This window comes from Rattus rattus, chromosome 2 (genome assembly GCF_011064425.1).
Source record: "Rattus rattus isolate New Zealand chromosome 2, Rrattus_CSIRO_v1, whole genome shotgun sequence".
NCBI classification, from domain to species: Eukaryota; Metazoa; Chordata; class Mammalia; order Rodentia; family Muridae; genus Rattus; species Rattus rattus.
Genome location: NC_046155.1, coordinates 134,416,380 through 134,429,843, shown reverse-complemented (window position 1 = coordinate 134,429,843; position 13,464 = coordinate 134,416,380). Strand labels below are relative to the sequence as shown.

The window sequence follows — 13,464 nt, the reverse complement described above, 5'->3', positions numbered from 1 at the left end:
GTGGAGGCCAGGGGGTGGCTTTCAAAGTTGGTTCTCTTTTTCCACATTGTTTCGGCTCTCCTTGTTGTTGCCACACTGTGTACTCCAGGCTAGCCCGCCCTCGAGCTTCTGGGCAAGTCACTTGTCTTGGTTTTCCCAGCTTGCTGCAGGTGCTAGATGACAGACAAGAGTTGATTCATGGGTTTGTTTTTGTTTTTTTCATGTGGGTTCCTGGGCTTAAACTCAGGTTGTCAGGCTTGGATAGCAAGTACTTTAGCCATGGAAACATTGCACCTGTAAATAAATAACATCTACCTTTCTTTCTGATAGGTAAAATGGCTCCAGCAACAGGAAGTGAAGCGCAGGGTCAAGAGACAGGCGCGAAGCGACTCTCTTTATTTCAATGATCCCATTTGGTCCAACATGTGGTATATGGTAAGTAAGGTGTTGGGGCCTCTGTCTTCTCTGGGACATTAGCACACTGGGCCACTGAAGTGGGCAAATTTTCATTGTTGCTTCATGACTGTACTTTTGCTACTGTTATCAATCGTAATGTAAATATCTGATACTCAACCCCTGTGGGAGTGTGACTCACAGGTTGAGAACCACTGCTCTACCTGAAGGCCTGACTGTGACTGTGTGAGAATCAGAGAGGGCTCTGTGTGGGGGGAGGAGCTTTGATGCAGGCTATAGAATGGATTAAGTGAAGACCTGTCCTTGGACAGTGTCCCTAGCAGGAGACAGTGACATAGGGATTCACATTGTCAGATGCAGAGGCAGCCAGGAAGCCTCCACATACAAGAAAGTCTTTACTAAGGTGGATCCCACTGTCCTTCATTGCTTCTTAAGACAGTCGTCCCTGTCTGGGTTGCCACGCTGTGCCCTGTTGGCATCAGGCGTGTCTGGGTTGGTGTTGTGTGGCTGCTTGGCCTCAGAGGTGTCTGTCCTAGGCTTCACGTCCTCTGTGCTTGCAGCATTGTGTTGATAAGAACAGTCGCTGTCGGTCAGAGATGAACGTCCAGGCGGCGTGGAAGCGTGGCTACACAGGAAAGAACGTGGTTGTCACCATCCTCGATGACGGCATAGAAAGGAATCACCCAGACCTGGCCCCCAACTATGTAAGTCCAGCCTCAGAACAGACACACATGGTATTTAACTACACCAGTTATTAAATACATACAGAGTGCCTTTCCTCTTCCCCAAACGCATTAAATCAGGGACTTATGAAAGTCACGCTGGGAAGGGTCGGGGATGCGAGCATTCTGCTATCCCTCCCTCACACCAGAGAGGGCGTTGCAGAGGAACATGTCCATGTGTTTGAGTCACATGCTTCCCGGAATGTAGCCTAGAGAGTAGACACACGGGTGTGGAGGGGGTCACCACATGCGTATTAGCCTGTGGGTTAAAACTCAGGTTATAACGCACGTTTAAAACACAGGTTCTGGGCCCAGAGAACCCTAGGTCCTCTCCTGACTTGCCTGAGATCCCAGGCAAGCTGTCTAGTTTCTCTCTATTCCTCAGCGTTACCACCTGTGAAATAGGGCTACTAAGAGGACTGGTTCTTAGAGGGCTATCGTAAGGACTGGATGAACTGGTACATATAAAGATGAGAACCCAGTGGGCAGTAAATATGGGAAATGTGCTAAATTCTCTAAGACACCCCAATGCCAAAAGTAGCTAAGTAAACCCCACAGAATCCACTTCTGAGGTCATCACATGGCCCTTAGGGACGAGTTGTGAAGACTGCATTAATTCTGGGAAGCTTGGTGATACATTCACTAAGGAGGATGAAACTTTGTATGAATACCGTTTCTACAAATGTGTAAAGAGAACCACTCACATTAACATATGAAATTGAGGAAATTCTGATACACGTGAAAACCAGAGGGCTTTATGCTAGGTGAAATTACCTGTCACAGAACACAAATACTGAGTGATTTCTCTTCTGAGGCACATCTGGAGCCACACAGAGAGACAAAGAAAAGCACGGCGGTTGCCGGGACTTGGGGAGGGGTCGGGAGTTACTGTCTGTCAGTACAGACCTTTAGTTTAGCACAGTGAAAAAGTCCTAGTGATAAATGCTGATGGTAGCTTCACAAAATGTATGTGGGTTTAACGACACTGAACCATACATCTAAAAATAGTTGAGATGGTAAGGTTTTATGTCCTGTATATTTTACCACAATGAAAAGTATATAGGGCGGTAGTTACAGTCAGAGCAATCCTAGGTGCGATTTTCTTCATTTTCCAAGCTGGGTGCAGGGACGGGTGAAAGTAGCATTATCGTACATTGCATCTCCAATTCTCACTAACCAAGATTTAATTCCTAGGACTCCTATGCAAGCTATGATGTCAACGGAAACGATTATGACCCATCACCGAGATATGATGCCAGCAATGAGAACAAGTATGTCGTTTTGTGGCTGCTTTACTGGGTAGCTTCCTTTCTTTGCAAAGAGGGGCTCTGCAAAGGTTCTAGGCTCTGGGTGCTTCACCTGCCTGGGTACTGTCTGGGGCCAGCAGAAGTCCTCAGAAGTCCCTCCACCACAGCTCTTGGGGCACAGGTGGCTTCCGTGGAGTTAGTCTCCACTTTAAGCATCGTCTCCTCTGCTGGCCAGCCAGAAATGGGGTGAGACACCAATGTTTCCAGCCTTGTGGGATAGTCAAAAGAATGCCTTTGTCTTGGTCTCTCAGTGACTAGACTGTATTCAAATATCAGTCTGGTCTGTATGAACACACAAGTCACGTGCCTGAGCAAGGTAGAAAGGCATGAATGATGCTGGACAAATGAGGAGTTCAAATCCCTGCTCTCCCACCCACTGGCTGTGGCTGTTTATGTACATTTGAGAAACCTTGCTGACACAATCCTTCTGTCATGGAGGCTGCCCCACACAGATGATGTCCCCAGCTCAGGGGCTGTTGGGATAGGTAAGTGAGCTGACAGGCAGGGATCGGTTACACTGTAAGTCACCACCTTAAGTAGCCTGGAAAGATCAAGTGACCTATGCAAGCTAAACGGCAGTCCTGGGGTTGTCCGTGCATTTCCTTCACGGTGCCTGCCTGTCCTTTCTCTGTCGGCATGTCCAATTCCCTTTACTCTTATGAATCTTCCAGAAATATTTAGAGGAAAGTAACGAGTGTGCTTTTGTCCTTCCCTGTGTTGACCCAGCACCAGCCTGCATCTGTCCTCCCAAGCTGATTCTGTTAGTCAACTTCCTGTCACTGTGAGGAAGTGCCTGGCTTAGAAAGTAATGGTGAAGGGGCACGCAATGGCCTGCACCTCTCTCTTGTCCTACCTACTCAAGGGGAAGGCGGGAGGTGCTTCTGAACCTAGGCGTTAGCGGCCAGCCTGGACAATACAGAAGGGTGCATCTCCAAGACAGCGGGAAAGGAAGGAAGGAGGGGAGGGGGATGTGGGAGAAGTGTCTGGGTGTCACAGCCCCACTCAGGCCATGTGTTCAGTGACCTAAGGCTCCATCTGCTAATGCCACCGTGGGACTAAGCTTTTAACCCATGAGATTGGGGGCAAGGTGCTCTACATCCAGAGTCCAGCAATATGCTAGTATGCCGTGGGTTCCACTCAGTGCTGTGCAGGGCTGCTTGATGCTGTGTGCCGCATGCCAGATGCTGGCCTCCCAGGCTCCCGGACTGCTTCCTGCCTCACGTCCCAAGGTGCCCTTCTGTCAGGCAATGGGGAGGCCTGGGGCACAGGACCCGCTTCCTGGTCACACATCAAGGGGTGGAGAAGCGTGATCTGTATTCCATGCAGTGACCCTTGAAGGACAGAATCAAATCCCATTGTGTGACCTGAGAGCAGGCCGGGCCTTGGGGCTGTGAGATTTCCAGAGGATGACAAATGACTCTTTTCCAAAGGGTCTAGCATACAGGCCCTGGGCCACTTTTAAAGTTCGCTACAAATTTGAATGGATGATTCCAAGTCCCCGGCGGTCTCTCCTCACAGATGTACTATGTAGACTAGCCCATGTTTGGCATCCACTAGAGGGAATGGCGCATCAGAAGAGAGGCTCGTTCCTGGGGAAAGCCATTTGTTTCTCTGTTCATTTCCTCGTTGCCCCCAGCCTCCGCTGAGCATCCCTTCTCAGCTCCGGTTAAACAGCTGTGGAAATGACAGAGGTCTGTTCAGGCTAGCAAGCTTGTCAGGACACAGGGGACCAAGGCAGAAGTGAAGGCGTTCCTTTGTATTGCATTGGTGAGGCAAGCTCTGACGCCACCGCACCTGTATGTACCAAGTGACACGTCTTTAGTCACAGCAGGCACAGACCTGAGGCAGGTCCGTGAACAGCAGTAACAAGTGCCAAGGTGCCCAGGGCCATGGACACTGGTAGCAGGTGCTGCAGCTCTGACTGGGGATCTATTGGAGGCATCCTAGAAGGACATCCTGGGAACCAGTGTTTGCCAGCTCCAGAAGGCAGATTGAAGGCAAAGTCCGACTGAGTATATATGCTGATAAAAGGTGGGGGGGAGGGGCTTGGCTGGCGTCTCAGGTATAGGGAGGGATAGCTGACCTTGGCTGTAGAAATAACGACTGGTGCACAGGATCCATTAATTAATAATTGCCGGTCCAGGACCTCACTTTGTTTGTTTCTGTTTTCCTCTGCTTCAGACATGGTACTCGCTGTGCGGGAGAAGTCGCTGCTTCGGCCAACAACTCCTACTGCATCGTGGGCATAGCATATAATGCAAAGATAGGAGGTAAGGTGAGACACGGAGTGGGGGCAGAGGGGGCAAGGGTCAGGTAGAGACCACCCTTTCTGAGGGGTTCAGTCTTTGACCCGGGCATAGACCTGCCCTGAAGCAGCAATGCCCGGTGTGCCACAACCCAGGCAGCCACCCTCACAGGGGGTCCTCGAGCTGGGACTTGCTTGAGTGAACAGATAGACCCCACTGTTTTGGCTGTTTAAGCCTTGCTCCTCCAGATCCCAGGTCTGGCGGCATCGGGTATCTACTAGAGATGCAGATTCCTTGCTTCACCCCAGACCCACCAACCAGAGCTGCAGATTCTCAGGGAGTCCGTCTGGCCGGACAGGGTCATTTGAGAGCACGGGCCTCCGAGACTCTCTGGGGTCATGCAGGTGGGCGAGGTCAGTGGAAGCAATGCTTTCAGAGACCCGCCCAGAGGAGCTGCACAAGAACAGCTTTGCTGTCCTTGGATGGTTCTCCTCTAGCTTCACTGCCAAATTGTGGCTCCGAGCTTCCCAGAGTCTTGGAGAGAGAGAGAGAGTATCTCCTGAGTAGGGCCAGGAGCAAGAATGTTTTAAAAATTAATTCTTTGAACATCTTCAAGCACGTACTGCATGTATAACTCTGGGCAGCCTCCAAGGGGGAGAAGAAGATGCCAGACATAATTAGGAGGCTCTAGAAGCTCAGCATACCTTTGGGGTGAATAGTCCTGCATCGAAGTCAGTACGGGACCAGGTACCAACACGAGACAGGCAGCCGGAGCTTGGAGGGGTAGAAGCAAGAGGCATGGCTGAAGCCTGACCTGGAGGCTCGGCGGCAAACAGAGGACCTTCCAAGGAGGCAAAGGAATCGGTAGTGTAAAGCTAGGGGGACGTATACTACTTAGGGGACAGGACAAGGAGTGGGCTGAATACAGGAAGACACATGGAGATCGTGCTGTCCTTAAGCCAAGGAACATATGGCCACCAAAGTCTCCAAAGCTGCCATGCATACTTCTAGTTCTACATATATGGCCACCTCTTTCTCCTTCCCGTCTCCTGACACCCGCCATTGGGCAGGGTAATTTTGGAACACCCCAGACATAGGGCAGCTCCCCCTCTCTCTGAGTTTTCATGCACAGGGCCGGGAATTTCTCTGTAGTGCCTCTAGGCTGATCATAGGGCTAAACCTTTTTATGTCTGGGTTTTTTTCCTCCCCCTGGTCATTGCTCAGGAAAGTAAAATGTATAGCTTAACCTGCCCCAGTCTGTCTGGAATAAGCCACAATAAATCATGTGTAAAGAATGAATCGAAACAGATCGTTTCAGTTCACACACCCTCGTGCTTTGTCCTGGAGGTTTCGAGTATTTGATATGTGTGCTGCTATGACTCCATTCCCTCTTAGTTGTTATGTTAGCACATCTGGCTATGTAGCCCAGGCTGACCTTGAACTCACAGCAATCTGCCCCCTGAGTACCGAGGTCACGGGTGTGTATAACCTGACTGGGCTATTTGTCTTCTTCTTGTTCTAAATATGCAAGTCAGCTCACAGAAAGATATACCTGCCTGTCAGTGAGTGTTTCTTGAGCTTTGTGGTTCCCCTATTTCCAACTTGGAGAATATATTTTCTGAAATAGCCTAATCCAGCCTGGAGCTCTGTACGTAGCCCAGGCTGGCTTCAAACTCATGGCCGTGATCCCAGTTTAGCCTTACAAGTACTGGGACGAACGTCAGTGTACCCAGAGAATCTCTCTTGTGATTTTTTTTTTTTAAGTTCAGATATTCTGGTGAGAAATTCTCCTAGAATTTATAAATCTAGAATTCGAAAATAAATAAGGATCTGTGAAAAGGGTCATTTGACCCCAAGGGGTCATGACCCCTCAGGTTGAGAACTGTGTGCATGCGCACACAGAAACACACACACACACACACACACACACACACACACACACACACACACACCACACAATTTAAAGAAAAAAATCAGTGTTTAAACGTGTTTCAGTTGTAATCACCTGGCTGCTCCACACCTCACAGCTCAGGGAGGCGCTTCCATATATTATGATGTTTCTCCATTTGCTCTGGTTAGACAGTTAGTGCTAGACCTTCCTTCTGTTGCATCCAGTCCGTTCTTAACTCCATGCTATTACAATGTGTTGGTTAGTGTGTTTTCTGCCTTAAGTTTTCGGTTTGCTTTATCTTGTTGGTAACCATCTCTAAGCCTTCCCTGCAGCCCCTGTAACTTCACTCTCAAGTGTCTTCTGTCTTAAACTCCCTGGCGTGGTAGCCAGAGTTACTGCAGTCTTTTGTTCGAAGTCCAGTAGCCCAGTCGTTTTTATGTCCCTAGTGATTAATTCTGCTCTTTACAGAGGCTCACATATTCTTCTATTTTGCACGTCTAGTTATTTTTATTGTATCATTATATAATAAAATTTATTGTACAATAAAAATAATCTATATTGTAGAATTTGGAGCCTGCTGATTTTTTTTCCCTGAATACTGTAAAATGTTGTTACAGCGATAATATAAATTTGGATTTTGAAAGACTTATTCATCATCTCACAGACTTCTTTGCCAGGAACGTAGCTTTTGCTCTTGTAGCGTAACTTCTGGTATTTCGGTGGAAACCTGCAGTCCTGGGGTGCAGCATGCTTGGGACATCGGCATGGCCTGTTCAGGCTTGTGCCTGTTCTCTTCCTCCTAGATTGTTTTTAAAGAACATTGCTTAGACACATGTCCAGGGATCTGTCAAAGGAGTGAGCGAGCATTATGTCTTTTCCTGGGTCCTTTCTGAGATTCCTTCTCTCAGTTTCTCAGAATCTGTGTCCGGGCACAATTGATTCCAGCAGAGAGCCTGGTTGTGGAAATCCATCTAAACTTGGACACACAAGATAATTCTTCCCTGTAAACCACCAAATCCCTATCTATCTCTGCCCTCTTCTGGTTACTTTCTGTTGCCCTTAGAAATGTACGTTTCCCAGGGTCTGTGATAATTATCTGTGAAGAGGTGGCTGGCTGTGAGCTTCTCTACCCTTAAAACTTAGAACTCGCACATACATACATACATACATACATACATACATACATACATACATACATAGATACATAATACATACACACATGCATGCATGCATATGCACATACACATATGCATATGTACATATATGTGTATATATATGTGTGTGTGTGTGTGTGTGTATCATATTTTTAAACTAGTAGAGTTCACATTTGTTAGCCTTGCCACACGGCAACCATCTTAAACTGAGATTTCGTAAACAGCGACTCTCTCTCGTTTAACGGAGCATGGCTACACCAGAGTCAGTCTTCAAGGTGAAGCTAGGTGGTTGGCTGTGTTTGAGATCTGACCGCTTTACTGGGGATCCCCTCTCAAGAGGGGCTGCTGGTGAGAGGCCTTAACACCTTGGCAGCTGTGGGTCGGGGGCACTGGCTTCTCAAAATCCCTGTCTTTCTTCAGGGTGGTTTGAGTGTCCCTATCACATGGGAGCTAGTCCCCCAAGTGCCATGATTCAAGAGAGAAGTATCAGTCTTGCTAGAGGGTCTTTTTAAAAAACAACTTTTAATCCATTCTTTGTGAGTTTTACATCAAGAGGTTAGAGTGTCTTTTATGGTCTAGTCCCAGAGGTTACACACCGTCTCTACAGCCATATTCCATTTATCCAGAAGTGCAGCACCACATCCCCAAAAGGAGAGGAATTTGGTTGCACCTTTTGAAGATAAAAATGACATAGTTTAAAATCACTACAGATGGGCTTCCAAAAACAACAAAAAAACAAAATTAAAAAGTCCTGGCAGTTTATTCAAATGAAGTAAATTTTAACAACTTTTTTTGTTAGAGTTATAAGATTTTTGTAAGCTTTATCACATAAAAATAAGTAAAGGAAACAGTGGATCCATCCAAATTAGTTCTTAGGAAACAAATTCTCCAGTCACTGTCACCCTGGCCATTTTTCCCTAGAGATGAATGTGCCCAGGGACCAATAGAGACATTATTTTCAGAGTGGAGAGCACCTGGTGCGTTTAACCAGTAGTCTCTGACGTATTTCATTTTAGAAGATTTTAATTTTTTATTAAGGTCTTGAGGTACACGTGGATGACTTGTGTTCTTCTTCTGTGTGTAACATTTCAATAAAAACCTGATGAAATTTTTATAATGTCAAATTTGTTTATCCTCCTTTTATGATGCGGGAGTTTGGGATGTAGCTTAAGAAAAGCCCATGGAAAATAAAATTGTGCCTCTTGTGTCTCCTCTGAAAACGTAGTGTTAGGACAATAATTTATCCAAGAGCTTTAATGGAGTTTACCTTTTATTTTTACTTCCTGATTCCTATGGAATTTTTCTTCTGTGAATACCAGTACGATGGAGAACCTGCCGCCAGTCCCTCTCAGATTGTTAGGCTGAAGCATGCGCACGGCCTTTTCCCACCCCCCTGTGTATCCCCCGTGTACACGGGCTCCTCCCTGATACTTCATTATTTCTAAGTTCTATCAGCACCATCATTGTTTGGATAGTTTTGGGTTTCTCTGATAACTAACAGGATGACTTTTCTCTTAGAGCTCTTTTTCAAAAATGTCCCAACTACTCCTCTTTCAGGTGAACTGGAGAGTTTTCTTGCCCAGTTCCATGAAAGTTCCCGTTGGGGTTGTGGTTGGCATTGTGCGTGAGAGTGTAGATTAATTTGGGGGAGAGTGGACATCCTGACAGTAATGAGCCTCACCACCTGGGAGCATCATAGATTTTTTTAGGCTATTTTTTCAAAGCTTCACTTGAGCTTTATTGCTCTCTCCATATCGAGCGTTCACACTTAATAAATCTACGTCTAGGTTGATATTTAGTGTATCTTTATAATCAGTCATTACTGACACGGACACAGGAAAGGCAGTGTGTGTTCCTGGGCTGCCTTGTTTGGATGCTGTCGGTGCTATGTGTGTGGTTTCATGGCCTTCCTAGGTGTGACTAGCAGCCAGCTGTGAGGACAGCGCCGGGCTGTCTCTAACATGGGTGGCTCACCTTCTCACACCTTGAGGCATCTACACGGTCTCCTGATAATTACCGAGTGGCCGTGGTTTATCGTGTTCGATACACGCAGGAATAGTATTAAACCATCTGTGGCCCTCTTTCTGTGCTGGTCCTCATCACGTTGAAGCAGTTGTAGCTTACTCCTGGATTCCTGAGCGTTTCGGTGAGGAGCGGATACTGGATTTTGTCAGATGTTCCTTGGGCGTGCACCTGCAGACGGTTATGTTCCTCATGTGCCATTTGGTGTGTGTAATGTAATCAATCGCATTCATGCATTTCTTTCTTTCCTTCTTGGAGTTGAAGTCTGTTGGGCCCCCAGTGTCACTCCTTCAGGATGCTGCTCCACTCAGTTGTTGAGAGCTCGTGTGTGTGCTCGCATCGGTTCCTGGGGTAGATTAGACCACAGTTCCTGCTGTGGTGTCACTCAGGGCTGCCAGTGCCCTGCAGCAGTTGCCCTAGCAGGGCCCTGGCCTGGTCTGGGCGTAGCTCTAGGTCTGACTAGTCATTCTTCATGGTCACTGTCTGTGTGGGCTTTTTGTTCTCCTCGAGGAAAGCTTGGTAATTAGATTTTTCTACCAAATCACTCATTTCTGACATAAACATTTCTGACAGGTTCAAGTCTGACGTAAACTTAATGCCATATTCTCATAATTCAAAGTCATACTTTTTATATTTATAGTTGTTATTCCCAATTTTATTTATGACATCTTTTTCCCCCTGGATCGTGAAAAAAATTTTTTTTCTCCTTTAAAGAGGGTTTCTTTAGAGAATTACATTTTTATTAAAATTTTTAATTGTTCGTAAATACATTTTTTATTATTTCATCAATTTCTGCCTCTTCTTGTTTGGTAATTACTTTATCTCTCCTTTACAATTGTTTGTTCCTAGCTCCTGGAGGAATACTTGTTAACTATTTAATTGTGTGCTTTTCTATGTCCTAATGAATGAATGAATGAATGTCATCCACATGTTCTCCCTGATCCCTGTCACTGTGTTGTTATTGCTACTTATTTCTGAATACTTTTTACTTATTATTTTTATTTATTTATTGTGTGTGTGTGTGCATGTGTGATATGTGGAGGGATGGAGTGCTATAGCACACTTGTCAGGTACAGAGGACTGACGCTCAAGAGTCAGTTATCTCTCTGCTGTGAGGTCCTGGGATTGAACTCAGGTCTTCAGACTTGGCAGCAGGGGCTTCCACTCGGCTTCCACTGAGCCATCCTACCACCCCATTTCTGAATACTTCTTTCAGCTTGATTTTTCTCTTTAATCCTGGAGTTGTTTAGAAGAGACTTTGAAAACCTTCTAACTGAATAAGTCTTTCTGGTTCTTTGTTTCTGGTCTTTTGCTCTTGGATTAGGGGACATAAACCTCTCAGAGCAATAGGTGTGACTGCCCACCAGCTTCCTTTGGTGGAAAGAGTCTTGTATTTGATCTGAGCCTCACAGTACTTGGTTTCCAACTTAATTCACAAATTAAGGGATCTTATGTAAGAAAGGATATGTTGATTGGGGTTACTCTTGAAAAACTTGAAGCTTTGACCACTCAGTCTCTCATCTCTCATGGCCACAGACACTCGCAGCTGCCTGGTGGCCCTTCCTAACCCAAGGGAATGTTCCCCAACCTATGCCATGGTCTTTTAATAAAATGGATACATTGTCCCTTTATCTTGCCTTCCAGGTGCCTGTAGACATCTACATTTGTAACCAATGTGTTTGATCCATCTAATGATTCTAGACTAAAATCTGTTCTTTGACAGTTTCATACGCATATATATATATATAATTTAATAAAAACATAGGAAAGTCTCTGAAATGTTTCATTAGATGGATCAAGCAGAGTGGTGACAAATTATACCCAGTGCCTTCTGGTTAATCTCACCCTCCAACCTTCCATCTCCCTCACACTCCTCCCTACAAATCCCTTTCCTACATTTGTATCTTTTGCTTTTGTTCTGTGGTTTATTGAATTGAACCAGGGACATCTATGTGATCATGAGTTCGGAGCTATCCACTGACAACAATGACTCCCTTGTCCAGAATGTTTCAGTAGCCAGTAGCTCAGCAGGTGGGGATAGGATCCCATGAGCTCCTCCCATATCCCTCCCTGGCAACTGGCCAGGCCAATCTTGTGCTGACTCAGTGGTGGTACCACTATCCACTGTGAGTTTCTGATTATTACAATGGCTGCCTCATGCAGGGATTTGAAATTCAAACCCAAGTCTCAAAACATTATCCCGTGGTCTTTACCATTCAGTGTTGCTGATAAGGTATTTCTCTATCTTTGTCCCTTCTTCCATTTTGAATGTTACTTTCCATGACATTAGTACAGTTGTTCAGGCTCTCTTTTCATGATTACTTGTACGGTCTATTTTTTCCCATCATTTCATTTCAAACCTGCCTGGATTGGTTATATTCATATAAGCAGAGAAAGAATATATATCCAAGCATGAATTTTTAAATCCACATTACCAATGTACAGAATTACTTTATTTTGAGCACTTTATATTTAATGTCACTATTAATATGTTAGGGCTTAAGTCTAGAACTTTTTTCTTTAATTTTTTAAACTATGCGGATGTGTATATGTCTCCCATGTGGGTTTGTACATGTGATACAATGCCCCTGTGGCTTAAAAAAGGTTGTCAAATTTCTTGGAGCTGAAGTTACAGACTGTTGTAAGCCTCCTAATGTGGGTGCTGGGAACTGAACTCAGCTTGTGTACAAGAGCAGTACTTGCTCTTAACAGCTGATCCCTCCATGCCTGACATGTAATATTTTGCTTCCTGTAGTTTTATTTGTCTTTTTCCATTGTCTCACTGAAGGGTGATTAATTACTGCTTGTATTCCAATCTGATTTATCTATGGTCTGTTTTACGGTTTAAAATTACAGATCAGACTATGAACAATTAATTATCCTGCAGCTTGGGTGAGGTGCAGGCTGCTTCCCTTCCTTTACACCTCACTATTCTCCCCCTGTTTTAATATTTATAATTGCCATAACAGACACATATTAGAACCACCAGACAACGTTTTGCCTCAGCAATCAAATATGACACAGAAAACTCAAGAGGAGAAGCAATGCCCAGCGAGTCTGTAATTTTGTATCTCTTGAAAATATTTGCATGGAGACCTTAGCTTTTACTTCTTCCAGTACTATTCCGGCCTCCCTTTTATGGACTCTGGTGACATTGATATTAGATCTTTGTTTAAGTTCTTTTCCTTTCCCTATGGGTCTGCCTCACAGTCCATGCTTCCCTGCCTTCCTGCCTTGCATTTACTGAGCCTGTCATTTTGATGATACATCTTCTATCTCTCTGCTGATAGCTTCCACATCTTTGTTAATGTGTTGTCTTTTGTGTCAAGCATGCTTGTGTCCAGATTGCTGATACACTCTTACCATGGCCTCCTCTCAGCCTGTTACTCCTCTGTAGCATTCCTGTATAGCGGCATCATTGCCTTTGTGAACCTGTACTTGGGGTGATGTGTGATTTTCATTAGAAAGTCGTGCATTTGGGGTTGAGACCCTAGTCTTGCTTAAGCCTCCCATCTTAGCTTTCTGCATGACATGGCTCCCACAGGGAGGGCTACTGCCTCATTAGAGCAGATTTGTGTGAGCATCCACGCGTCTCCCCATCCATCCTGGGGGTGATGGAAATGCTCTTCTCCGTGTGTATTCAGTTACATCACCGTGGGGGTTATCTCACTAGTGTGGCCACTCCTCATCAGATCTCCTAAAACAACTCCAGGGAAGAGCAGAGGAGCC

General features: G+C 45.5%; 1 protein-coding gene across 1 annotated transcript in view; it reads left to right on the top strand.

The window, feature by feature from the left end:
• The window catches only part of Pcsk6 (proprotein convertase subtilisin/kexin type 6), a 188,653-nt gene that overhangs the window by 66,929 nt on the left and 108,260 nt on the right, over positions 1-13,464 (top strand). Inside the window, exons 3-6 of the mRNA XM_032893453.1 lie at positions 310-414; positions 954-1,097; positions 2,310-2,386; positions 4,604-4,692. Of these exons, the coding sequence (XP_032749344.1) occupies positions 310-414; positions 954-1,097; positions 2,310-2,386; positions 4,604-4,692 (415 nt within the window). The remainder of the gene's footprint in view (positions 1-309; positions 415-953; positions 1,098-2,309; positions 2,387-4,603; positions 4,693-13,464) is intronic.